This window comes from Pseudorca crassidens, chromosome 9 (assembly GCF_039906515.1).
Source record: "Pseudorca crassidens isolate mPseCra1 chromosome 9, mPseCra1.hap1, whole genome shotgun sequence".
In the NCBI taxonomy this organism is placed as follows: Eukaryota; Metazoa; Chordata; class Mammalia; order Artiodactyla; family Delphinidae; genus Pseudorca; species Pseudorca crassidens.
In genome coordinates, this window is record NC_090304.1 from 97,787,279 (window position 1) to 97,813,302 (window position 26,024).

General features: G+C 51.9%; 1 protein-coding gene across 1 annotated transcript in view; it reads left to right on the forward strand.

Annotated features, from left to right (window-relative positions):
* The window catches only part of GRIK4 (glutamate ionotropic receptor kainate type subunit 4), a 448,264-nt gene that overhangs the window by 321,767 nt on the left and 100,473 nt on the right, over nt 1–26,024 (forward strand). Inside the window, 3 exon segments of the mRNA XM_067751346.1 lie at nt 11,351–11,512; nt 20,150–20,302; nt 21,198–21,302. Of these exon segments, the coding sequence (XP_067607447.1) occupies nt 11,351–11,512; nt 20,150–20,302; nt 21,198–21,302 (420 nt within the window).

A 26,024-nucleotide genomic window follows, 5' to 3' on the forward strand; every position in this document is an offset into this window, starting at 1 on the left:
AAGGCAGGTGAAGAAGGAAGATGGGAGTCACAAGTGAACCTAAGTGGACACCTTTCTTGTGGTGGTAGCTGGTCGTAAATGCCAGAGTCACTCCAGGCTCACTTGGATAGCTGTCAACCATTCTCCCCTTCAAGGTGATGGGCACCACTGGCCTAAAGAGAGCATCCCAGCCAGGGCTTGGATTGGGGAACAGGAGCCCGGCACCTGGGCCTCACAGTGAGACCTGGCTATTTAAGGTGAGGCAGGAGTTTCCAAATACACTTGATTCCTAACAGCGTGCGGCAAGGTGTATGAGAGCAGAATGAATATTGCCAGGAAAATCAGTAGAAACTGAAGGAGTGTTCAGTAGGGGGTGTGGAAACCCTGGTGGAGGTGAAGAAACCCTGGCGTTGGAGGAACCAATTGTCTGTCAGCCCCTTTACTCGTGTTTGACAAACAGTGTGACAGTGAACACAGGTCCCACGGGACTCCCAGAACCACGTTTGGAGATATTTGCGTATCATCCATTTAACAGAATTGAAGCTCATTCCTTGCATCTGCCCCGACACACACATGCACTCTCTCTCTCTCTCTCTCTCTCTCTCTCTCTCTTTCTCTTCTCGCTCTCCCACATCCATGCCTGTGTGTGTGTTGCTGACGGGCTGCACCAGACTGCACCTGTGAGATAAATCAAATTGAAATAAGAACTAGACTCTGGGGACTACGCTGACTCAGTATTTCTAGAAACATAATGGAAACGTCCCCCTCTGACTGCTCGCGCCTTCTGCCTAATAGAGCTTTGGGAGAGGGGAGACCTGCCTTGACCTCTGTCGTGGATAGTCCCATTAATTCAGTGAGAGATGCCCCAGCCTTGCCTCTGTCCAGTGATCCAGTAATTCCCAATAATCCACAATCAAGAGTCTGATCATAAAAATCTACCCATTTCCACAACCTGGTACTGTAATCATCACCCCCCTCCCCGAGTTCCAGCGATGTGCCACACACCATACTAGGACATTTATGTTCAAGATATTAAATCCTCAAAATAAGGCCCAGAGAAATCGGAAAGCTTCATCCGAGGTCATTCAATCAACAAGTGGTCCAGCGGAGAATTTGCCCTTCACCTCCCTACCCACATCTTTTCCTTAACAAACTGATCTTTATTGCTTTCCTGTACTGTTTGAGTTATCTATGACTGTGAAACTGACTACTACAAAGCTAGCAGCTTAAACCTCACCAGCGACTGGCTCACAGCTCTGTAGGTCAGATGTCTGCACCGTATGGCTGGGTTCTCTGCTCAGGCTGAAATGTAGGTGTCAGCCGGCCACGTTCTCATCAGGAACTCAGGGACCTCATCCGGGCTCATTCCTGTTGTTGGCAGAATTCATATCCTTGTGGTTGGTTGCGGGACTGGAATCTCTGTTTTCTTCCAAGCTCTTGCCTAGGGACCACTCTCAGCGTCCAGAGGTCACTCTCCGGTCCTTGCCCATGACCCCTCCATCCCCTCCATCTCATCCCTTTCTTGGCCATGACGCCCTCTGTGATGTCTCCATTTCATCAACAGAGAATCTCCCTCTAGTCTAGGCCTTCTCATACTTTGAATCTCTTTGACTTCTTCTTCTGCAAGCAGCCAGAGAAAACTGTTTTTAAAGGGCTAGTGTGCCTGGATAATCTCCCTCTTTTAAAGTCAGCTGTGCTATACAGCATAACCTAATCACAGAAGTCAAATTCATCACAGTCACATTCCTAGGGATTGTGTGTGGGGGGGTGGGGGGCATGGAATCCTGGCAGGAGTCATCTTAGAATCCTGCCTACTCCATGCACTAATCATGTGAATTAGTTTATTTCATTTTCTCCCTCCCCCTGCCCCCAGTCACCTGGTGAACGGAGAGACAAGGAGAGATGTAGCCAGGGAAGCAGGAGGAAGGCCCTGGAGTCTCTTAGGGCAGGAAATGGTACATCCCCTGACAGTATAGATGGTAGACCCAGGTTCCCTCTGCTGGCCCACTGCGGGGCTCTGGCGGGGCATGCCCCTCGACGCCTTTGGTGCTCTGCAAAGGGGAAACTGAGCCCCCTTGGGATGCTGCAGCTCCCTCAGGGGATCCTGGCACTGAGGAATTTGGGCCCTGCTGAGAAGAGTGTTTGGGATGTAGTGAATGTTTGGAAAGCATAAAGAAACTGAGCAGAAAAGACATTATGGCAAATTGTATTATTATTATTACATTATAAGTGTTGATTGTATTACAAGCACCATTAGGAATAGCAAATGCTCTTGTTTTTATTAAGCAATCCAGCTCCTCTCTCCCCAGCATCAGGCTTCCCTCAGAGTCAAAGGCACCAACCTCTCAATTAATCACCATCTGAGGCTCCCCCAGCCCTGTGTTTGTGGTGCTGACAGCTCCCGTTCATAGCCCAGTGGGAAGCATGACACCTGCCCATCCAGCTGAAGCCTCCAGCCATCACCCACATGGTGGACGCCTCTCCTGTGAGTTTCAAAGCTGGATTTTTATCTTGGCCCAGAGTTAAGATCTTTCTAAAACCACTTTTTTTTTTTTTTTGCGGTACGCGGGCCTCTCACTGTTGTGGCCTCTCCCGCTGCGGAGCACAGGCTCCGGACGCGCAGGCTCAGCAGCCATGGCTCACGGGCCCAGCCGCTCCAGCCGCTCCGTGGCATGTGGGATCTTCCCAGACCGGGGCACGAACCCGTGTCCCCTGCATCGGCAGGCGGACTCTCAACCACTGCGCCACCAGGGAAACCCTAAAACTACTTTTAATGATACCTCTCTTTTGCTTAAAACCCTGCAATAGCTCCCCATCACCCTCAGGATAAAGTCCAAAGCAACCCCTTTTGAACAGACCTCTGGGCTCTACCTGCACCCTTCCCCGTAGCCCAGCACTCCAGCCAGACCGGGTGGCTTGCAGGGCCCTGCACGGAGCCACTGCCTCGGGGCTCCGTGCATCCTGGCCTTTCTCGTCTTAGAAGCTGCTCCACCTCCTAACCTGCTGAGTCCCGCTCACCTTTCAGGCCTCAGCTTGCAGTGAGCTCGCAGCTTGGGAAAATAGACAGGCATTCTGAGAGAAGGGCCACCCCTCTCTGTTCCCCTGGCACTTGTGCTCACCACTGTTTGGGACTTGCCTCCCCTTGCCACTAAGGAAATGTACCTTGACAGAGATAGGGTTTTTTGGTTTGTTTTTGTTTTTTTGTAGAATGAGGCAAAAATGGCCAAGATCTGAAAAATCTCCTGTTACGTACATTTCCCTCCTGCTGTGGGAACCCGTCTGAGTGCCCGGTGGCTCAGGTCCCGGTCCTGCCTCAGTCACATACTTCCTGAGTGATCTCGAGCGTGTCGTAGGCAGCGAGACGCCCAGCCCCTGTAGGAGCCCCTCACTGGTCCTGCTGCGGAATGGGGAGGAGGCCGAGGCTGCTGACTGACAGTGTCACTCATCTTCCTCTACAATTCCTAGCACCCCTGCTGAGATGGGGAGGGGTGCCTTGGGTCTCTACGGCTAATGAGTTGGGACCTGGAAAGAGAGAGGTTTAGTACCCGACGTGTAGACAGAAGGCCTGATCAGTGGATCCTGAGTGCAGGGGGCCTCAGAGGTGAGGAATCAATGCCTGACAGAGGAAGCAGGCCTTCGGAAAAGCAGGGGTGTCCCCAGCCCAAGGGGAGAGCACAAAGCCTACACCGTTGCTCATGTCAGTTTGATCTACTGAGGTTTCAGCTTTATAGTTAGTAACCACTTATTTAGTCCCAGCGGCGCAAAAGTCTTCTAAAGACAAAATGAAGTCAGAGCTGCTGGGGGAGAGGTGGCAGGGTTCTCCCCCCTGGCCTCTGTCTTCCTTCTTCCTGGGAGCAAATGACAGAAGCCTTGGTAAAGGTGGTCCCACCCGGATGGGCGTTCGCTGGTGAACATGAGTTCATTTAATGAATGTATGAGCACTTGCTAAGCACAGACGCAGAGTAAGGTACAGGCAACAGAGTGTTGAACAAGAGAATACGGTCTGCTTTTGAAGTCCTGTTTGTGGACTCGTGTTGGGAAAGAAAAGCAGAGGAGGGACAGGGTTCCTGGGAGTGAGGGCTGTACATGCTCAGATCATGGAGATAAATGAATAGGAGACACGCAGGGAGAAGAAGACAGGAAAGCTGGGAGCCGGAAGTTCTAGGGCCAGATCTCCCATTAATTGGAATTCAATGACAGGTAAGAATTAGCCTCCCAGCTGCTCCTTTCTTCAAAGACCTATTACACAAAAAGCAATCACCTAGTCTGCTGAGAGCACAGGCTTTGATGCAGATAAATAGACAGGTCCCTGGAGGGAGGGAGAGGATGTGAGCGTACCCAGGAGACTCTGGACTCCTGGTGGCTTTGGGGCTTTCCTGAGAAAGGCTACGAGGCCACTTATAAGACAAGGGTCTGTGTCCTGGCCTCCACCATACCTTGGGTACCAAGGGAAAATGAATACGAAAGAGCCTTGAAAGTAGAGAGGACCAGGCTGCCCATGTGGTAAGATGAGGAAGAGCCTGACAGGTGTTCCCTTACTCAATTCATTCAGTCACCAGCCCTGACTTCTTTCCATAAGCTCTGCACCAGGGTAGCTGCTGGTAATGTAAGTACAGTTGCCTTCAATAGCACCCAGTCCTTGGGAAGTTGCTTTGAACAAACTCATGTGATAAAAATCTTTAAGTGATGATAGGTATACCTGTGAGGACAGCGGCCAGTTCTTGGATGATGGAGGAGGTCAAGGTGAAGAAGGAGCAGAGGGGTAGACAGGAATCATAGCGTGAAAAGACAGCTATGTCCAGGAGTTTGGTTTTGTCCTGTGTGCAGTCAGTGGCATTGGGAGGTGGAGGTGATCAAATGGATAGTTGAGAAAGAACTCTCCAGCTATAGCATGAAGGAGGAACCTGGAGAAAGGCAAGACTGGAGGAGGGGAAACCAAAATTCGTTTGCAGTCCAAGAATAAACTGGTGAAGATATGAATTGAGGTAGAGGCGACAGGGATGGAGAGCAGGGGACAAATTCAAGAGATGTTAAGGAGGTGAAATGTTTCCAGTGACAATGACTGACTGCATGCGTGCATACAAGGATGAGATGAGGTGTGTGAGAATGGGAGAAGTGGAGGGTGAATTCCAGAGCCTAGCCTGAATGATGGGTGAATAGTGGTCACATTCACAGGTAGGGAGGGGATCAGATTGGGGTGGAACAATAAGAAGTTCAAGTTTAGGAGTGATGTAGTCTTGAGGATGTCTTCCATCATTCCAGCTTCTTAATAATGGCTTAAGAAATTGGAATCTTTTGGTGTTCTCAGTGCTCCCGGGGTGAGAAAGTTAAAAGTTATCAATCATGGGCTTCCCTGGCGGTGCAGTGGTTGAGAGTCCGCCTGCCCATGCAGGGGACACGGGTTCGTGCCCCGGTCCGGGAAGATCCCACATGCCGCGGAGCGGCTGGAGCGGCTGGGCCCGTGAGCCATGGCTGCTGAGCCTGCGCGTCCGGAGCCTGTGCTCCGCAGCGGGAGAGGCCACAACAGTGAGAGGCCCGTGTACGGCACAAAAAAAAAAAAAAAGAAGTCACTGCTCTTAAAGCCGAGCTGTGTGTATTCTGAAATGAATTTAACCCTATTTTCCAGCTCTTTTACTGCACAATCAGCACGAACTCACAGTGTCCTCTGCCCCTTGGTGCCCCACTCACGGTGGTGAGTAAGTGATCCAAGCACATAGAGCACTGGGTCTGGGTCTGTTTACAGCTGTGTGGCCATGAGAAAGCCACTTCACTCCTCCAGGTCTCTGCTCCTTCAGCTATAAATTGGCGCTAATAGCTCCCACGCCACAGGGCTGCTGTAAGGATGGCTTGACATCATGCATGTGAAGTGCTTAGTTCTGCCAGGCACACAGTTGGTGGTCAGTAAATGGTCTCAGTTATTATTATTATAATTACTGCTTTGTTAGAGTTATGTATAGTTGGAAGATCTGGAGCTTGAACTCAAGGCTTCTGTCTCGACACAAATAGCCACACCAAGCAATTTAGCACCTTGTGGTGACTTGCTTAGCAAAACTTCTCTCACTTGACAAGCAGCTAAGGATAGCTTCTTGCAGAGCGAGGGGGGAGAGAAGAAGGCAAGAGAAGCCCCCAGGCCAGATAGTTCCCTTTGTCAGGACCCAGCTAGAGTGTGGAGACCAGGAGAAGGAAGGAGAAGAGGCAGCAGGGAGGATGGACTGCACTATGTGTGAATTAGCCCTGCAAGGTGGATGTTCTTATCTGCATTTGACAGGTGAGCAGATCGAAATTCAGAGGTTACCGGCCTGCCCAAGATCACCCAACCAATATGTGACGAGACAGGATTTGAACCCAGGACTGTCTTATTTCGAAATCTCTTTCTACCATATCCTGCTGTCTCCTGATGAGATCACCACCTGGCACAACTCCAGGGGGCACCATTCACATTACCATCGATGTGAATGGCAGCTGGGAGTTGTGCCATGTAGTGGCCACGTCTCCCGAGATCAGAGGGGCGGTTCGCTTAATGGGCGACTGCAAGGGAGAAATGATGCAGGCCTGACCTGGTGGGATTGGAAAGGAAGGGACAGATTCAGGAGACATTTAGGAGACAGACTGGAAAGGATTGACCAGTTAAAGGAAGCAGGGGTTGAGGCTGCCTTTGAAGTGTCTAGCTTAAGTGGCCCAGGCGATAGTCATGCCCTAGGTGGGTTAGAAATAGGGAAAAGAAATAAGGGAGAAGGGGCTGCTGGGCGGAGAGAATACAATGCCTTTCCCCCACTTCCCCATTTCACCTGGACCCAGGCCTAGGCAGCAAAGGGTTAGGAGATGGACTTGACCCCAGGACATGGTCTGGACCTGTGCTTTGGTTTCCTGCTTTTCTCCTTAAAGTCAAGCACGGGAGCCGAGTCTGGATCAAAGTCGGCTGACCTTGCACCCTCCCCCCTCCCCCTCCCCCCTCACAGCCTGCCCTTGCTCCTGGCCTGGTGGATGAGCAGGTTGTAGGGCCGTGGAGTGGTCCCTGCAACGGACCGGTGAGTGGACGCCAGTGGGCAAACCAGGACATTGGAAATGTCACAGCTGCTGGAGAAAGTGAGGGTCACTCAGCTGAGACGCAGCACCCACGTGGCTCTCAAGCCTTTATGCGTGCCGCGTTCCTTCCAGGCCTGTTCTGAACACCCTTCATTCCAGATAACACTCCCCTGTGTTCACTTGTGGCCACGACATGACCTTTAATTGCAGTTACTCAGTCCCTTGAAGATCACTGTATACAGAAGGACACACACACACACAAACATGCTCACGTATGCTCACACATACACAAATTGTGCACATTTAAAACTTTTTAAATGAGGAAGCCCAGTGACAAGAAAACAAGCTGTCAGGGATTTGCTTTTCAAAACATAATAATGTAACTTCCGGAAGGCAGTCAAGGGGTGGTACCAGTTCCGCGCATGTTCTTATACCTTCTATAGGGGTAAGATCATGAGCGGAGTCAGGCATAGGGAGGACCGCAGGGCATTGAAACGTCTTCCATCAACAGCCTTGACCGATATTTACCAAACAACTTCTAGGCATCGGGCACTATGCTGGGTGCAGTGTGGGGTTCGAAAATGGGGCAGACGCATCCCTGCTCTCAGGAAAACACAGGCCTTGGGTGCAAGAGGACACGGGCATGAAATGTGTTGGTGCCACAAGCACCGTCACAAAGGCAAGCACTCTTGGGGTAACTGAAGACTCGATTTTGGTCTCTGTGCCACCACTCGGCCTTACCAGGCGGCCATTGGCTCTGTTCTTCACCCTGGTTCCCCTGGTCTCTCGGTGATGATGGAATCCACTGCCATTGGGAGTGGGGACCTTGAGATTTTCCTTCCCGGGACATTTATAAGAAGAGAATCAAAGTCCCCGTGAGAACCTGATCCACCCCAGGGCTCCTAACACTTTGTCATTTCGGTTAAGGTCACAGCCAGCCGGGCAGCGTGGCTGGGGGAGCACAGGGCACCTGAGTGAGGCTTGGCCAGAGCTCATGGTGGACGACAGGAGCCAGAGGGCCTTTACTCCCCTCCCATCCTGAAACTGGTTAATTTTATGTAATATCCCTCTCAGCTTAGTGCCTCCACCACTTAGTTTGGGAGTCATGATACATGTTTCCCTGGATATGCTTAGAGTAGCGTTTCCCACCGGACACTCTGTAGAAGGCTCCTGCAGACATTCATGGATTTGGGGCGGAAAAGTGTCCCATGGTCAATATGTTTCGAAAGTTCTGAGTTAGGCAAAATTAAGCTGCTTTACTGTAGGACTTCTTTGACCCTTTAATGTGCTAGTGTGCATTGTGAATCTTGAAAAGGTGTCTAGAACATGCAGTGTTTGCTCACCTCATTTGAACATGGGACCTCGTTTTCACGAAACGCCTGTTAACGCCTCCTGGAAAAGCTAGTGTCCTGAGGAGCACACTCTGAGAAATACTAGAGCTTAGAAGATTTTCTTTGTGTACAGACTGGCGGTGGTCAGCTGTTTCCCATATTTGCTTAGATACCAGTCTTCAATAGCAGCAGGAGAGTGTAAGTTTAGACATAAGGAAGCATTTCCTAACTGTGGGGATGCTTAAAGAATAGAGCCTGGAGTGTCCTGGGAAATTACAGTAAGAGAACACGCCACCCCTTTCTTGTCCTTTTACAAGCTCTCCCATGGGTCATTATAAATGCAATGGATTATCAAGGAAGCTCCTGGATCTTTTTATCTTAAGGGGGCCTTTGAAAATAGGATATAATTGGGGGATGAGAAGGTAGGAATTAAAAGGCAGGAAGACAGGCTGGCTGACTTCTGGAGGGGCTGTCGCTAAGTGTCGGTAATTCATTCATTCATTCTTACTCTGCCGGTGACGTGCATTTCAAGGAAACACCTTCCGAACTCAGGTTTCCAAGACAAGTGGAACTAAAGAAGCAGGGAGCCAGAAGCTGCCCGCGATCTCACGGTAGCCTTTCGGTAACTGTCGCGTGTTGAACGCTTCGTTTGGGCCAGATGTGATACGCCTTGTGCGTGCATCTTACTTGTTCCTTGAACAATCTCTGAGGTTGCTGTCATTGCGCCCACTTTACTAAATGAGGATCTGAAGCCCAGATCCTGAAGGCCATACTTCCTGAAGTTCATCCATTTCAGTATAGTGTGGGACCTGGAGTGGAACACCAAAGCCCTTACCGCGTATCCCCTCTACTGCCACCGTGCGTCTGTAGACATCACAGTGTCGGGGATTCTTGAAATGGGCCTCCTTCCACCAGGCTGTGCGTGTGAGGATAGGGCGGGGCGTGATGAGCTGCCCACATTGACAAGGAAGCCGAGGGAGAGGGGACATCTCCCTCCACATCAACCACAGCTGGGGAGGCCCCTCGGTTGCCTGACAGCAGCCTGGCTCTGCACCCTGCCACCTCCCCCTTGCCAGGTGCATCTCTTCTCATTAGCCATCTGTCCCCTCGTGTCTGCTGATAGCCCGTGGCGCATGGGTAGCTGCCCTATTAGGGAGACAGGAGATAATATCAGCTTATGAATCAATACGTTCTCTGGCACGTCCGTGTTCCCGGGAGTGTGGCAGGATCCAAAATACACTTAATCCTCATCCCACTCTATGCTGTCAGGGGTTGGTGGCTCCAAAGGAATCTTTGTAACTTCAGTCTGCAAGCTGCAGCTAATAAGGATGGATTCTGGGCAGAGCTCAGGCCTGCGGCCCAAGGGCTTGGCCGTGGCTGTGGACGTGAGGGAGGATGCCGAGGACGTGCCAGACGCCTAGAGCAGCTGAGTCTTAAGACAAGGAGGCCTCCTGAAGGAAAGTCATGTTTCTGTTCAGCCACAAAGTAAGCCCAAGGCCCCTGCCATCGGTCCTGTCAGGCTAGTGGCTGATGGCTTAGTCCCGGGGTCTAATGACCACGTGCCCACCGGGCGCAGAGCTGTGTGTGAGGCACGTGGAATGAACGTGTGATGAATATGAATTCAACGCACGAGGATGGCCTGACCCGCATTTGAAGGCATTATTCCGGGAGCGGGAATTGGCGAGCCGAATTGCCTGGTTTCCCTGTATAGGGCCCAGGTGGGTCTTGGGAGTCCAGGGCTCTGAGCTCAGCCCTGCCTGAGGAGGGGGATTCTTCTCCCTGTGACGCTATCTGGCCTCAGTGAGACTCACGCCTGCAGGTTTTAGCTGAGTGAGCACGTGGCCCCGGCCAGGTGATCGGGTGAGGGCCACACCTCCTGGGAGAATTCCTTTGAGCTTCTAAATGTCACTGCCCCACATGGGGTTTCTCTGACTGCCTCATCTCAAGTAGCAGCCCCACCCTCACCCCCCATAGATATCTGACAGTATATGTATTTATTTGTCTATTGACAATCTGTCTTTTCCCCGAAGCTGCAAGTTCCTGGACATCAGGAAATGTGTTTCTTGTCCACAACTTCTGTGTCTAGAACATCCTCTGTGCCTGTGTCTGGCACATAATAAGCACTTAAGTGTGTGTTAAATGAGTAAACGATAGTAATAACTAATGAAGGCACAGCCCTACCTGCAGACCTTCTTAGCAAACTTGACCTTGTCACTCCTCTGCTGACAGTGCCCTCAGGTCCCATCACTACAGGATGAAGTGCGAGCTCCCCAGCCTGGCAGCGGGGCCGCTGTCCTCCGGCCCCTGCTGACGTCTCCAGCCTCATCTCTCACTGTCTCCCCACCCACATGCTTCCTGGTGCTGACCCAGTGACTCCCAGACATTGGTGTGCATATAACCTTGGGCCCTGCTGTAAATGCAGACTCCTGGGCCTCGGCTCCCGAGATGCAGATTCAGCTGGTGTTCGGTGGGGTGCAGGGATCATCACTTTTTTTACAGATACCTGGGGGAGTCTGATGGCAGGTGTTCTGCGGACACACTTTGAGGAGCGATGCTTCTGTCAAAGTACACGGCAGGCGCCCACGCACTGTCTCACCTCCATGCCTTTGTATCCATGGTGACTTCTGTCTGGAATAGCCTTTGTCCATCCACATTTTTTACCCAGAAAACGCCTAGGCATCCTTCAAGACTCAGCCCATGGGTCACACCTTCTGCAGACCCAGTCCTGCCTCCACAATCTCATTTGTGTTTTTCTTTCTCTCTCCACCCAGAGCATCGTACACATGCCTCTCTTAGACATCTTTCTGTTTATTTCTCTCTTCTCCCTCCTGGCACCTCAACACTGTGAGCTACACGAAGAAGAACTCTCCGTTATCTCTGGACTCTGACACCTAGCAGAGCGCCTGGCAATGGTGTCCATGTGGCTAGAACGCACTGCCCAGCTGTGCTCCTGCAGAGCCCACCCCACTCTTCCCTTCCTAACCCTGCTCTGCTCTGACTGCTGCGTCTTTCAGGAGTTTTCGCTCCAGAGGATGGACAGCCTCGTGGATGATCGCGTCAACATCCTGGGATTTTCCATTTTCAACCAGTCCCATGCTTTCTTCCAAGAGTTTACCCAGAGCCTCAACCAGTCCTGGCAAGAGAACTGTGACCATGTGCCCTTCACGGGGCCCGCAGTAAGTGCCCACCAAGCCCCTCCCTGGTGCCCCTTTGCCGCCACGCACGCCCCCTCTGTGCGCCAGACCCCCCTGGACTCCAGCCTTCTCCAGGCCCAGCTCAAAAAGAGGCTGTAGAAATGCTGGGAAGTGGTCACAAGGGACACGTTTGGGGAGGTGGGGAGCCGTGAGCAGCAAGTGTAGAGGAGTCAGCAGGGAGAGAGGCCCCGACTGGTCACTTAGTGATGTCTGTGGCCAGACTCCTGATGATGCTGTTGCTAAGACCCGCCTGAGTTCAGGGTCCAAGACTCTTACCGTTGGAAAGGGCTTTAGCTGATCTGTTCCCTCATTTCTCAGACAGACTGAAGCCCAGGCTGGGAATGGGGGTGAGGGACGAGGATGCGGGGCTCTTGTTCAAGGGCAAACACCAAGCCTCTTGCAGGTGAAACTAGATTCTGATACTCCTGGTCCAATGCCTTTCATCTCCCTGGACCACTGCCCCCGGTAGAGCTTGTCCAGAGAGACTTCCTTTGTGCCTTCACCCGTGTGTTTCCCCCCTGCGCTTCCTTCCCCTCCATTTGTGATAGAGACAGTGGCTGTTCTCCACTGGGTCTGATGTCCTTACTCTGTGGGGCAGCTCAGGAAGGTCTGCTCGTGTCCATTTGCTAAATGACAGGTTCTCAGGAGATGAGAGGGCGTGGCTTTCTAGATGTGTCCTAGCCAGGTTACATTGAAGCCTCCCAAAGCCCCATAAGGCAGCTCATGTGATGCTCACATAACTTTCCAGTGGGTCAGAGCTCATGCAAAGCTCGGGGAGCTTTCATCAGGGAAGCGCATGGGAGAAGGAGGCGTGAGAACTTGAGTCGCAAGGCTTTTAAGGTTCCAGAGCACATCCCAACAGGGTGTTTTAGAGCTGAAAGAGGGAAGATTCCATAGGAAGGATTTGGCAGGGGCGAAACATCTGAACGAGGGGAGTCCTCACCCCCAGGGGCTTAAGGGACAGTGAGTAATTCCTCAAGCACAGGGTAGGGGTAGGACCAGGCTCACCCCTCCTGGCAGGAGTGCAGCCCTGTGCTCCTGGTCTCGTCCGTCCATGGGTCTTGCAGTCCGGTATTGTAATGAGGTGCTGACACACTTCAAAGGCTCACAGCACAGTATCAGGAGAGAAAACAAAACCTGCCACCTCCTCTCCAACCCGAACCGTTCCACGTTTGGCTTTGGCCAAATGAAATCAAGGGTCCCAGTGCCACACTGCTGATGTCCCTCTGAGAGTTTCAGCCCTTCCATTCGTGCTCACATTGACCACGAACAGGCAGATGGGAAGCCCTTGGTACCTGCCTCATAAGGACCCAACACCAAGGCCAGGCAGTGCCACTCACAGGGCTGTAGGGCCAGCTCTGGCTGTGCTCACATGTGCTGAAAAGAGCACTAGCCTTCGAGGCACAGGACCTGGATTCAAACACTGGCTTTGCTATTTTCTTGCTGTGTGATCTTAGGTAGCTATGTAACCCTTCTGGGCCTCAGATTCTTTTTTCTCTAATTGTGGGCAATCATGCTTGACCATGTTAGAGGATTGTTGTGAAGGTAAAATGGGATATGCTTCCATCCTCAATTCACAGTTATTCATTGAATGAGTTTATTTAACATCCCACCTGCCAGACACTGGGAGAAGCATTAGTAAATACATCAGGTAGCTTTTGCAACAGAAATGCTGTGTAACAACCTACCCTCAAATCTCACCAGCTTACAGCGATGAATGTTTATGCAGCTCGTGCATCTGAGGGTCAGCTGGCGATCAGCTAGTCTACGCTGGCTCAGCAGGCAGCTCTGCTGATCCGGCTGAGCTCACTCAATGTCTGGGGGTCGGCTGATCTAGGCTGGGATGGCTCTGCTCCACGTGCCTCTCATCTTTCTCCCGACCCAGCAGGCTAGCCTGGTATGTGCTCATGGGGGTGGCAGGAGAGCAGCAAAGCAAGTGGAAATGCACAAGACCTCATAGTCCTAGGCTCCCAGGACAGGCACACTGTGACTTCCACCTCATTTCGTTGGCCAAAGAATGCCACGTTCACAAACTCAGAGTCAGGGAGTGAAGAAACGGACAGAATGCTGAACCACTGATGCTTGAAATTATCGCACCCTGACGTCTTCCTCCTCACGGCACCCTAGTAACAGACAAGAGCAGTTGTGCATCCCTTTTTGACAAATGAAGAAACTGAGGAGAAATGAGGAGAGCCGGGGCCTGCCGAGGGCCTCCAGAGGACGGTGCTACAGGGAAGCCTGGACTAGAGCTTACAGAGCCTTCCAGCCATGGTCTCTGTGGTCTCTGAAGGGAAGGTGATACAGCGACTCCTCACCTGGAAGCAACGAATCTTCCTCGAGGCTTCTCGCTTCAGCATCTACCTTTGGCAAAGCGGTGCCTCTTCCCGTAAATTCCCAGCACAAACAGCCCAGCTCTTTCATCTGCTGGGGAGCCGGCAGGTGAGAAAGAATCAGTTCCAGGAAAGCGCAGCCCGGTTTGTCGCCCCATCCAGCTTTCTAAAGAGGCTGCAACCGCTCCTGTCTCGGAGGGACTGCTCTCCTCCCCCTCCCTTTCCTCCAAGGTCCTCTCCCCTCTCCCCTCCTCGCTCCATCGGTTCCATTCTCTTTTCCTTCTCATCTCCTCCCCTCACTCTTCCCTTTCCACTTTCCTCTGTCACCATAACCTCCTTCCTTCCTTTCTCTTTCTGTTCCTCTTTCTCTCCCACATGCCACGTTTCCTTTGTATTTTCTTCTGTCTCATTTCTTTTCCTCCCAACTGGAGTGTGTCTCCCTGTCTTCCTCATCTTCCCAGTCGGCCCATGATATTCCAGTTGCAGCTCGCTGGAACGGGGGCCCACTTCCAAGGGCACAGAGGGGGAGTGGCTGAACCGAAGGGTGACCACCAAAGGGAAAAGCTCAGCGCTGCGCCCACGAGGCTGTGTCCGCCAGGTGGCTGCCAGCGAGCCACAGACATGCTTCTTGCCAGAGGTGATGACAATGACAGAAGGCAGCGTCGTGAAGGGAGACACATCCCCTCTAATTTCACGTGCCAATCCCATTCATCACGCGGCAAAGAACAAAAATTGTGGAAAATCATTAAAATTACAGATGGCTAGATTAAGTAATTAGAATTTAGGCTAAAACAGCTGTTTGTAATTAAGTGTTTATTTCATTGAATAAAACCCAGATTGTAAGAACTACTTCATGAGATTTTAACGGTTCCTGTCCTGGTATTATGTTGGGGGTCAGAGTTTAAGCGACAGAAGTTCTGAGACACACGGACATCCAAGAGGACTCTGGGAATCCAGTGATCTGGGGGGTATCGGGGAAGATGAGGGTTACAGGTGTGAGTTTAGAAGGCATTCTTATTTTTATTTGGATGGGTGGGGGAGAAACTCAGCCGCTATTCCCTGAGTCAGGTTGATTCATCTTAATTTATACAGTCTTTCATTCCCCTGAACAATTTACAAACAGCTCAAAAGAAGATAACAATGAGGAAACAAATGAAAATATAAAAACAAGAGAATCGAGGGTGTTTGCCAAGCAACATTTTGGAGCCAAGAAAGGAGAGGATTTTAAATGAGGGTTGAGTCATTTGGGGGATTTAATATTCAGAAGAGACAGGACAGGAGAAGCAGAGACAAGACCCAGAGGCACACACATGCGGATGGGAAACAGAAACCACAGAAAGACAGTGAGGGCTCGTGAAAGGGAAGCGGATGGACGACGGGAAGGGGCAGGGATGGTGGGCACTACAGGCCCAGCCCTGGAGACATGGATGGAGCGCCATTTGGGTACCAGAACTCTTCCCCAAATGCTTTCCAGAGCTAAATTAGTAAATAATAGTAGAGGAAGAAAGCAATTCGGAGAGCAAAAAGGTGCTTTGGGATGGAGACCCTCGGTGAGATGGAAAAGTTGATGAGGCAGGGATTAGATTACAGGCTCTCACACCATCGGAGGTGACATTGGCAACGGTGGACGGGGTGGGGGGAATAAGCTGGAGGAGTGTGGATGGGAGACAAGGTTTCAGAGACGCAGCTGGAGGATCCCAGTGAGAGACCTGGGCTGAGTGCCAGGAGCCGGCTGGTGATCTACGGAGGACCCTTAGGAGGCTGAGCTGAGAAAAAAAGAAGATGTTCGGGACTTAGGAGGTTTCAGGAGCTCGAAGCAGCCCAAGTTGAACTGCAGAAAGGACCCATGAAGCCCAGAGCACACTGGGGACACGTCAGCTGTGTCACCTCTCTGAAGGCAGGATACAGTTGGAGGGGAGACAGGGACCTTGATGATGTTCCTTCCATCCGCTTCCTCCTTCCCACCCCCAGCATCCTTTGCTGGAGCTGTAATTACTAGAAGCACTCGAAGAATCTTGAAGGCCCCAGAGTTCAAGATGCCAAAGAACACTGCAAACAGACACACGCCGATTTCCCAGCATCTGGATCATTTGCTAATAAGGGAGCATCAGCGAAGAAAACCACGTCCCAGACGGAGTGGGCATAGCGGCAGCCGTGTGGCAGGAGGAGCTTGGGGCCTGGTGGGAGGATGTGAGGAATGGTACGGTGAGCTGTGTCTGCAAGTCTCCGGGGACCAGCACGCAGCCTCGAGAGGAGAAGAAGGGGGTTAGAGAGGCGATAAGGCCAGGCCTTCCTGGGGGCCTGCCCGGAGACAAAGGGGGTCCCCAAGGCCTCGGTACCAGTTAGGATGCTCTGAGATTCAAGTAACAGAAATCCGGAATGAAACGGTCTCTTACCAAAAAGGAAGTGTGTTATCATGTGTCACAGTAGGTCCAGAGGTAGGGCAGATCCTGGAGCGATGTCGTTGGAAACCCAGGTTCCTTGCATCTCTGCTCTGCGCCCTTGGTGTCAACTTCATCCTCAGGATGGAGCCAGGATGGCTGCGGCAGGTCCAGGTGTCATGTCCAGACCCGGTAATGTCCAGAGGAGCAGGAAGGACAGCCTCTCCTAGAGACAGGAAACTCGTCTGAGAAGCCCCTCTCTGGAGCCCCGCACTCCAGGCCTCAGTTCGTGTTTCATCGGTCAGAACTGGACCACCTGCCCAGTCCCAAATCCCATATTGGCAGGGGAGATGGGATGACTCTTGGAGCGCTCAGGCTCACCTGGGAGCTGGGGCTGGGACCTCAGAAGCACATGGCTGATTGGGGGAGGGGACGACACCTGCAGGAAATGGGGGTTCTGTTAGGAGGAAGGGGAGAGTGGGTGCTGGGGAGGCAGCTGGTGGTAACCTTCCACTGCCCCCTCTGTCCTGCCCTTATAGTCCTGTTCTAGTAGAGGCCCCAAGTAGCTCTTAACTGAAGGGCTAACTTGAGGACAAATAACCAGTCAGACCACGAGGCAAACTGGGTGATAACTAAACCCAGGGTAGCAGAGAAGCCTGCCTGGCACCCTTCCCCGTGCCCAGCTCTGGCCCAAGAGTCTCAGGCTCGCATCTGCTGTTGAGAAGGTAACTGCATCCAGGAAGATTGCCCCATGCTGTCCTGGGAGGCGAGGCACGGATAATTCTGATAGAGCGATGACATCCCCTGGCTTCTCCAGAGGAGCCTTGCCAGGAAGGGAGGGGGAAAGAGTGCTGCAGAGAGGGGTGGCAACCATCCTGGACAAAGGGGTGCTGGGCTTCCAGTCTAGTCCTGTCCTGGCTGAAGACCTGTCTTCATTTGTAAAATGACAGGGTTGGACTAGTTGATTTCTAAGATCCCTTCCAGCTCTGACACGAGTGATTTTGAGAATCTCAGGATGGAGAGATTAACTGGGAGGCAAGGGAGACAGAAATTAGTTTAAGGCATCATTTAAATAGCCAAACGGAAGGATGGAGAAGCAGTGTCAATAGGGGTAGCTACCTCTCCCTCAGGTAGATGTGTGTCCGAGCTGGAAAGGGAGAGTCTGTAACCTTCATAATTTCCGTATGTCCTTTGGCAAGGAAATGTGAGAGGTCCATTCGTAAAGGAGCCACTTGTGCTCAGGGGGAAATGAATTGTGTGCAAAGGACAAGACAGCTGTAGGCTTGCTGAGAAGCATACAGCGCCACGCAGGTGAGCCTCGAATCAAGTGAAGGAGGAGCTCAGCTGCCAGGGGAAGGGCAGTGGGATGGAGAAGAGGATGCGGAAGGTGCTGGATGAACTTGGAGGAACGTGGCTGGCTTTCACGGCTCAGCGGGACCACAGAGGATTCCACTGACCCTGATCGTGCGATTTAGGTGCCCTTACCTGCTTGGTCTCCGGGTCACAGGTGGCCACAGGTGGCCACAGGTGGCTTCAGGACTGGGCCAGAAAGGAGGGGTGATTGATAGAGCTGGGAGGGCAGAAGACCCAGCGAAGGCAGAGGGGACGCAATGGCTCACGCCCGGTGGGATGTCTCAGTGGAGAACAGGAGGTGCTGAGGTCTGCAGTACCCGCTGGATCATAGGGGCTGAATAGATGCGTGAAGAAAGGACAGAGGCGGGTGGAAGGAAGGAAAGAAGGAGCAAGAGAGGGAAAGAGGGTGAGAGGGAGGAAGGAAGAACACACTGGCCAGGCAATTTTGCGTGCAGGTGAACTGGAATTGGGGCAGAGAACTTTATTTTGCTCTTTTCCCCTCTAATTGCCTTCTAGAAAGTTTATCCAAAGTCAGCCCACCCAGTTCCCATGACAGACCTTTTTGCCCAACATGGAGCAAAACTGTGGGGAAATACATCCCTCTTCCCAGCCCATTTTCTGCCCCGTCGCTCCCTGTTCTTGCTACTCCCCAGGGTCCTAGCTCAGCCAGGATGGGCTTCCTGAGCCCCTGCTGATGCCCGTGGGCACCTGGGGTGCATCACCCCGCCCTCGGGTATGGTGACCCCTGAGACTGGCAGTTTAGAGGGCACTTTCACTGACCTGTGAGGCAGGGATGCTACCTCTTGTGTGCAGGAAACTTGCTGCCCCCGAGGTTTCGTCACTCAGCACATCAGAGAAGCCTGGGCGCTAGACTCGGGGTTCGGTGTTCTGAGTTTTGAGCCCTTTCTCCTGCACCTCCCTGACTCAGGCTGCTTACACTGTGTCTGGAGAGCTTGAAAAAGATCCAAGAGGTCACAAGCGGGTCCCTCTGCCTCCAGCCTTGGACGGACCGGTGTCCCAGGGCCCGGCCAGCTAGGAGGGAGGTTGTAAGATGCCACATGGAGAATGTTCTTGACGGGTTAGGCTCTGAAGGGACGGTGCTGATTGCCCGCAGTGGGATGTCAGAGTTCAGTGAGGAATTTGCTTTGCACTGGGACCGAGGGTTGAATTCCAGAGCCCAACATCACACCTCCCACGAGGAGGCCTCTGCATGCCTTCCTGGGCCTCCCCTCAGGGCCCCGTACAGTGTAGGCCCCGTAGTCATTCACACTGGGTAGGTTCTCTTGTCATTAACACAGAAGAGTGTGGCCCCCTCCTCAGATGTCACATTCCCCAAGGACAGGCATCTTCTGTTCTTCTGCTCCTACCACCTCCTCCCAAACACCCCAACCTTCCCCTCCCCAAAGCTTGCAAACATCCGGTTAACCGGGTGTATGTTCAGGCTGAGCCTTGTGGGCAGATATCACTCAACATTTAATTCAGTTCAAGAAATACGTCTTGGGGGCTTCCTGTACGCAGGGTCCTGGCTCTAGACGAGATGCAGGAGATAGAGATTGAGGTCCTGTGTGTTCCTGCCCTAAGCGCTGGCCGTTTCACAGGGAGGTGAAAATATGGACAAACAGCTGCACTCGCCCTTCCCCTGCCTTTAAGGCCCTCACAGCACTCTCCCCACCTCACTTCTGGTTTATTGCTTTCTGCCCTCCTCCCCCCATGTGTGCTCCACCCTCCCCCACACTTTGTCTTTGGCCCCGCAGTTCCGCCTCTGGAATACCTTTCTCCTCTTCCCAGCTTCTCCCCACCCCCAGATCCAATGTCTTTCCTACCAAATCCTTCAGTGCTCAGTTCCAATGCTAAATCCTCCAAGAAACATTTTCTTGATCACCCAACCAGTTAAGGTATCTTCTCTTTGGACCCCCCAACAGACCTTTTGGCCCGTGTCACTCAGTTTCACGTTACCTGTATTTGTGTCCTATCTCCCCATCTCCCCTCCCCAGTTCCACTCTAATCTATCACAGGAATAGGGTCTTGCTTACTGCTGGGCTTTGAACTCACCATATGCTTCATATATGCTCATCATATTGAATAGTATAAAGTAGACCGTAATAGTAGGTACATTTAGGAAGAAACAATATCAAGGGGGTCTTCCAGGAGGAAGTGACCTTCAACTGAGCCTTGCAGAATGGGCAAATCTGAGGGTAGGGTTCCTTCCACCTCCTGAGATAAGCACCCTGCCCCTTCCTTGGGGCTTCTCAGATCAGTGGAAGATGGTACTTCCCTGTAGAAGAGAGAGAATAGGATACCCTTGAAATCATTTGGGGCCCAAGGAGGTGGCTTGATGGTCCAATTTCAGAGAAGCCTTGGCCACCATTGTCACCTTGGGCCAGCACTGGACTCTTAGGGGAAGTGGACCCCAGAGGCAGGAGGTGGGCCCAGGGCATCAGGGACACGCCTTTACGTCTTTGTTTTGCTTTTCTTTCTTCCTCCTCTTCTCCTTTCTTCCTCCTTTCCCTTTCCTTCCTTTACACCTGTCACTTCGTCTCTCTGCCCCCTCCCAGCTGTCCTCCGCCCTGCTGTTTGACGCCGTCTACGCTGTGGTGATGGCGGTGCAAGAGCTGAACCGCAGCCAGGAGATCGGCGTGAAGCCCCTGTCCTGTGGCTCAGCCCAGATCTGGCAGCACGGCACCAGCCTCATGAACTACCTGCGCATGGTGAGGGGTGCTGGGGGCCCTGCGGGCCATGCCCAGCCTGCAGGGGGTGGGAGGGATCACTGTTCAAGGCCCCTCACCTCCAGACCTCCCCAGTACATCACAGCCCCAGGTAAAACAGCGATCTGTGGTGACCCCATTGAGGGGCTCATTGGTCACTGTTGTTCCCTAATCCCTAAAAGCCACCGAGAACCCATGGCAAGTTTGTTTACAGGGCAATGGGCTTTGAGCCTTAGACTGTTAGGGGGTCTCTGGATTCCAGGCTTGGAAATTGACCCCTTGGCTCAGAGGTGGTCCCTGCAAAGCTCTGCACAAGTGGAGAGAGATGGGTGATGCTGTCATAGACTGTGGCCCCTCAGGGAGTTGCAGGCTCAACACTTCTGGCCTGATGCTGGGTTCCCCCAGGGTTCTCCCAGCCAAGCCACCTCTGGTGGGATGGACGTGATTCTAGCCCACGAAGAGGCCGTCTCCTGTCAGAGGAGCCTGGGGGAGAGCGGCTAGGATTTTGCAGTTAGAGTCAGGTTATCCCGCAGCTTGGAGGTGGGTGAGTAGCTGCCCAAGGAGGGTAAATGCTATTCACAGCCAAGGGCCTAGAGGAGGAGCTCAGGGGGATCTGAGCTCAAGCTAGCATCTCAGCATCAAGTCGGTTTATGCAGCAGCTGTGAGGTCACTGGGTGCGGGGCATCCTTTCCTCCTCTAGCCCCGGCCAAGTCTGAATTGGTTCCAGAGACATCACTTGCATAGTCTGAAGATCCTGTGGCTGAGAGGTGGACAGGAGAGTGGATCCTGATGGCTTCCCTTCTCCTGGGCATCCTTAGCCAGCATGGTGGAATGCTTGCGTGGGGCCACATGGAAGGTGGGGCCTATTTGGTGCTGTAACTCACTCTCTCTTGGACAGGTAGAATTGGAAGGTCTCACCGGCCACATTGAATTCAACAGCAAAGGCCAGAGGTCCAACTATGCCTTGAAAATCTTACAGTTCACAAGGAATGGTTTCCGGCAGGTAAGCCTAGCCATGCCGCTGTGGTGGCAGATCCCTCCTCCTTGTTCCTTTCTCTGTCCCCAGCCCACTTCTCCTTGGCACTCAGGATGGCCTCCTGCTCTCAGATGTCCCCAGGAGCAGCGGGCTGTGTCCAGTGCAAGGCTCCTGGCAAGTCCTGGCTTCCCCCTTCCTGCACCAGGATCAGCCAGTGTGGGTCAGGGGCCGCAGCCCCAGCAAAATGCCAAGAGAGAGGCAGCCGTGCCTTATGTGGGGAGAGGCGAGACAAGGGAGCATCGTATAAGGAGGGAATTCCCAGGTCTTTCCACTCTTTGGATTATTCTACTCCCTGAATCTCGCCCTAATCCTGGAACCAGGGTTAGATTCCAGGTTGCTTGCCCGTCACGTACAGATCAGATCCCATCGGGCTGAGGAATCCCTTCGGCGTTCAGTTCTCTTCTGTCAGCTCTTTTCTGACCGGCCCACCCACGCCCTTCTGCCATGCCAACCACACCTCCCCCCTCCTGGCTGCCCCCTGTCTCCTCCGCCAGCTCAGGATGCTTTGTCCCCTGGAGCTCCTTTCAACACCCTCTTCCTTTCTCATTCTCCTCCATTAACCTTCTCACTCTCCTTTCCTCTGATTCTCTTACATCAGAGGAAACAGGGATTCTGGCAGTCACTCCAAGTGCCTCTCTGAAGGTCTTCCAACCTCCCCATCACTCTAATAATCAACTCTTTATTCTTAGTGTATCCTTTCTCCAACCTTAAAGAGCCTTAGAAGTAGGAAAGGATGCACTAATTAGCGCAGGAAGCAGACATACTGAAGAGCCTGCTGCCTCTCAGAGTGGCTGACCAAGGAAACGTACCACTGAAGGGGTCACAGAATCACCTTTTCAGGGATTATGAAGGATCATCATCATCTTCTTTACCACCACCACCACCATCACCATCATCTTCACCACCACCACCACCATCACCACCATCACCATCACCATCATCTTCACCACCCCCACTCCCACCACTCCCACCACCATCATCATCATCTTCACCACCACCATCACCATCACCACCACCGCTACCACCACCAACAACACCACCATCATCTTCACCACCACCATCATCATTATCATAGGGGCTTTCATTTATTAAGCTCTTACCATGGGCCATTTACCACAAGAAGTGTGTCATTTGTATTTTCTCATTTAATCCTACAAAGTAGTTACTTTTTATTAATCCCCATTTTACAAGTGAGGAAATTGAGGCTCCAGGAGACTGACTTGGCCTTGAACAATGTAGTAATGGCAGTTGGTTTTGAACTCAAGTACCTCTGATTCTAAAGCCCAAGTTCTTAACCATTATGACAAATTGTGCATCAGACTAACCTTGGTAATTTGTTAAAAAGGCAGATTTTTTAGACTCCACCCCACAAGAATCTGATTGGGTAGACCTAGCAGAGGGCCCAGGAACGGCTGCAACATCAGGCACCCAAGGGGATCCGGGTGATACCCTGGGCTGCGCTGGGAGGGCCGTCACATCTGCATCCTTCCCCTCGGTCCTCGTGCCTGAAAGGCTCCAATTCAGCCCTTCTCACGGGGGCCAGTGGAGTTCCTTATAGTAGGACAGTGATTATGCTGGGCCACGAGGCCAGGTCACCCTTCTTGCAAGATGAGAAAGTAAAAGACAGGAGTCCCAGACCGAGAGAGGAGCTATGTTAACGACTCCTCGTAGCTCAGGGCCGGAGCTACGTGATCTTTAAGCAATGACATCAGCAACCTTTTTTTCATAACTTCCCAAATGGGGTGGGAGTTAGGTAGGCGGCCAGAATCTATGGGATGGAGGATCACAAAATGGTCGTTTCATGTATGTAACAAATCATGTACTGACCCCTTCCTATGAGTCAGGCACTGTGCTGGGCATTCAGGAAACAAAACCGAAAAGGCACAGTCCCCGCACCGAGGCAGCCCACACTCTGGCGAGAGAGACGGAAGGAAAAAATAAGTGCACTTTGGGTTATTAAACTCAAATCATGCCCTCGGGCTCATAATTCTCGGAACAAAGGAAGCCGCCTGCCTGTAGGAAAATTGTCAGGCAGACTTCCTGAGTCCCAGTGGGGGATGTGAAGTAAAGAACATTTATTCATTTTTTCAATATATATATTCTGAGTGCCTGTAATGTGCCAGGCTGTCTTCTAGACAGAGGTGAAAAATGGGCTTAGTGTCTGCTTCCGTGGAGCCTGTATTCTAATAGGGGACAGACAGCAGGCAAACAAATACTATATAATACATCAGTAGAGGTAAGTGCTACAGGAAAAGTGAAACAGGGTCAGGAAAAGGAAGGGATGAGAGAAGAATGGGGAGAAGCAGTAGTTAGGGGAACAACGCCAAGCCCAGACCACCTCCCTAGAAAGCCCGAGCTCAGGCTTTGAAAAACACCCCTTGGCCTTCAGCCCTGCTTTGAGATGCTCCCTGGAAAGAGCCCACTTCCCTCAGGCAACACCTGCGGTGACAGAGTTGGCTGGCCGCTCCGATCCCACCCTCTACTTGAAGAACAGCTCGTTAAGCTCGGAGTACCTCTTCACCTTACCTGGGCTTCTCCACCAGCCGCCACTCAGGCTGGTTTTCCCAGCTGCCGGGCTGCAGGACCGCCTGAGTCATTAGGAAGTAGCATCGCCAGCCACCAGCACCCATCCCTCAGCCCCACCCCAGTCCAGCAAGGGGTTCTGCTTGGAGACATCCTACACAACAGCTGCTGCCCCTTCTTCTGCAGCACCTATAGAGGGTAGGGCTTCTCAGACCCAGGTGTGCACAAGCATGACCAGTGGTGCTTGTCTTAAAATGTACTTTCCTGAGCCCTACAGCTGTAAATTGAGTTAGTAAAACGGGGTGCGTTCCAGGAATCTGCATCTTCTTAACTAGCACTCAGATAGATGATTATCATGCCGGTGGTCCACAGGCTGCCCTTTGACAAAGACGTACTGCAGCCTCTATGCAGAGAATTTTTTCTTGACCTTCCTGCATCCCACCCCCATCTTTTTGAGCTAATGTTGAATGGAATCTGCTACAGAAGTGACCATGAAAGAGGATGATGTTTTTGACCTTCAACTACCCTCAGGGGCACACCTCCTTGATTGGACTTATAAAGTCAATCACAATCATCCTCTTTACTACCCATGTTTCTTCAACAAATCTGGTGACCATACCGCTGCTTTCCTGTCTGGCTCACGTGCGGTGAGTAGCAGTGAGAACCCTGCAAGATGTATCATGGGCGCAGATATAGCTTTGCAGCTCTGGTCCCCAGGTCCCATCCCAATCACCAACCCAATCTTTGTCTCTTGACAGCTGTCCTTCCCCTGCTTATCACAGGATGAAGAAATGGTTTGGGGACTGATAATTAATTGGGCTTCTGTTCCAGGGTAGGAGGAATGTCAGTCTCACTCTCTAATATTCTCCCAATTCCGTCCAAGGTGATGCTGGCAGGGGAGGGGAGAGTGACAAGGAGCATCTCTCGAGGACCTGTTGTGTAGCAGAAGCTACATGGGTACTTTGCACAGGTCCCTTCTGATCTGGAGGACAGCCCTTCAAAGTAGATAAACTCCCATTTCACAAGTGAGGAAACGGAAGCTCAAGGATCGTAGATAACTTGGCCCAAACCCACAAGTAGCAAGGACTCTGGGCAGAGCTGGAATTCACACTCAGGCTTGTCCGGCTCCCAAGCCCATGCTCATGGGTCTCCCCCTCCTGGCTTTTCTCTTTCCTGGAATCCCTAAGCCCCCAAATCAAAACACTTTACCTTGCTGCCACCTGCTGCAAACCAGGACAGAGCTCCTGCTGGGCTGGGCTTTCTTTAGTCCTGGTATCTTCTCATTTGGATTTGGTTTTTTTCTTTCTCTTCCTGTCTGGGCGAGTGACTATTAAGAGCTGGGTCTGACTATTTAGAAAGCGTGCAGGGGCCCAGTGGGTTGTAATGGTAAAATGTCTGAACCAAATACCATATTCCCTGCCAGTGGCTGATTAAGGGATTATTACCATTTTAAAAAGAGTTTTTTAGAATTTAGGGTTTTGGGTTTTTTTTACCATTCAAAAAAATTACTGTTTTGATTCTGTTTGGAGAGGTTTTCCATCTTGGAACTCGAGCTTCCACTGGAGCCTGTTTGGGGGAAAATGTCCCCTATAGTGTCCTGTAAGTGACACTTCCAAACCTGGACCAGGTTCACTAGCTCCAGCCCCCAGTTTTTGCCCCCAGTGTGAGTTATCTCATCTCCACCCCATATTCTCCTTCCCCATCCCACAAAAGATGTCCTGGGTGGTATTGGAATAGTATAATCTCCCTTCCTAATTTGCGAGAAATCATAATTTGAAAGAGGCGAGGGAAAAGAAGCACAGCCTTAGCGGGCCCTTAATCTCCTTCATTTTAACTTGGTTTAAAGATCAGAGGTTCCAAGCAGGCCCCCAGCGACTTTGTTAGGACTGTAATAAGATGAGCACACCTTTCATCTGAGAATCAGAAATGGCTTAACAGGCTCTAATTAAGCCTTCGGGAGAGGGAGGGGTGAGGCCGGGTAGTGTCTGTTGAGGGGGTTATCTCTAGCTAAAGATGAAAATTGAAACTTTTCCATTGGCTCACTGTATATCGCAACAGGGTACCTCAGCTTTCTTCCTCTGTGCAATGAGGATGGTAACCCCTCAACATTTGGTCTGGCTAAGCTCAAGGATTATTGAAAACTAGATTTGCATAGCACTCTCTTCT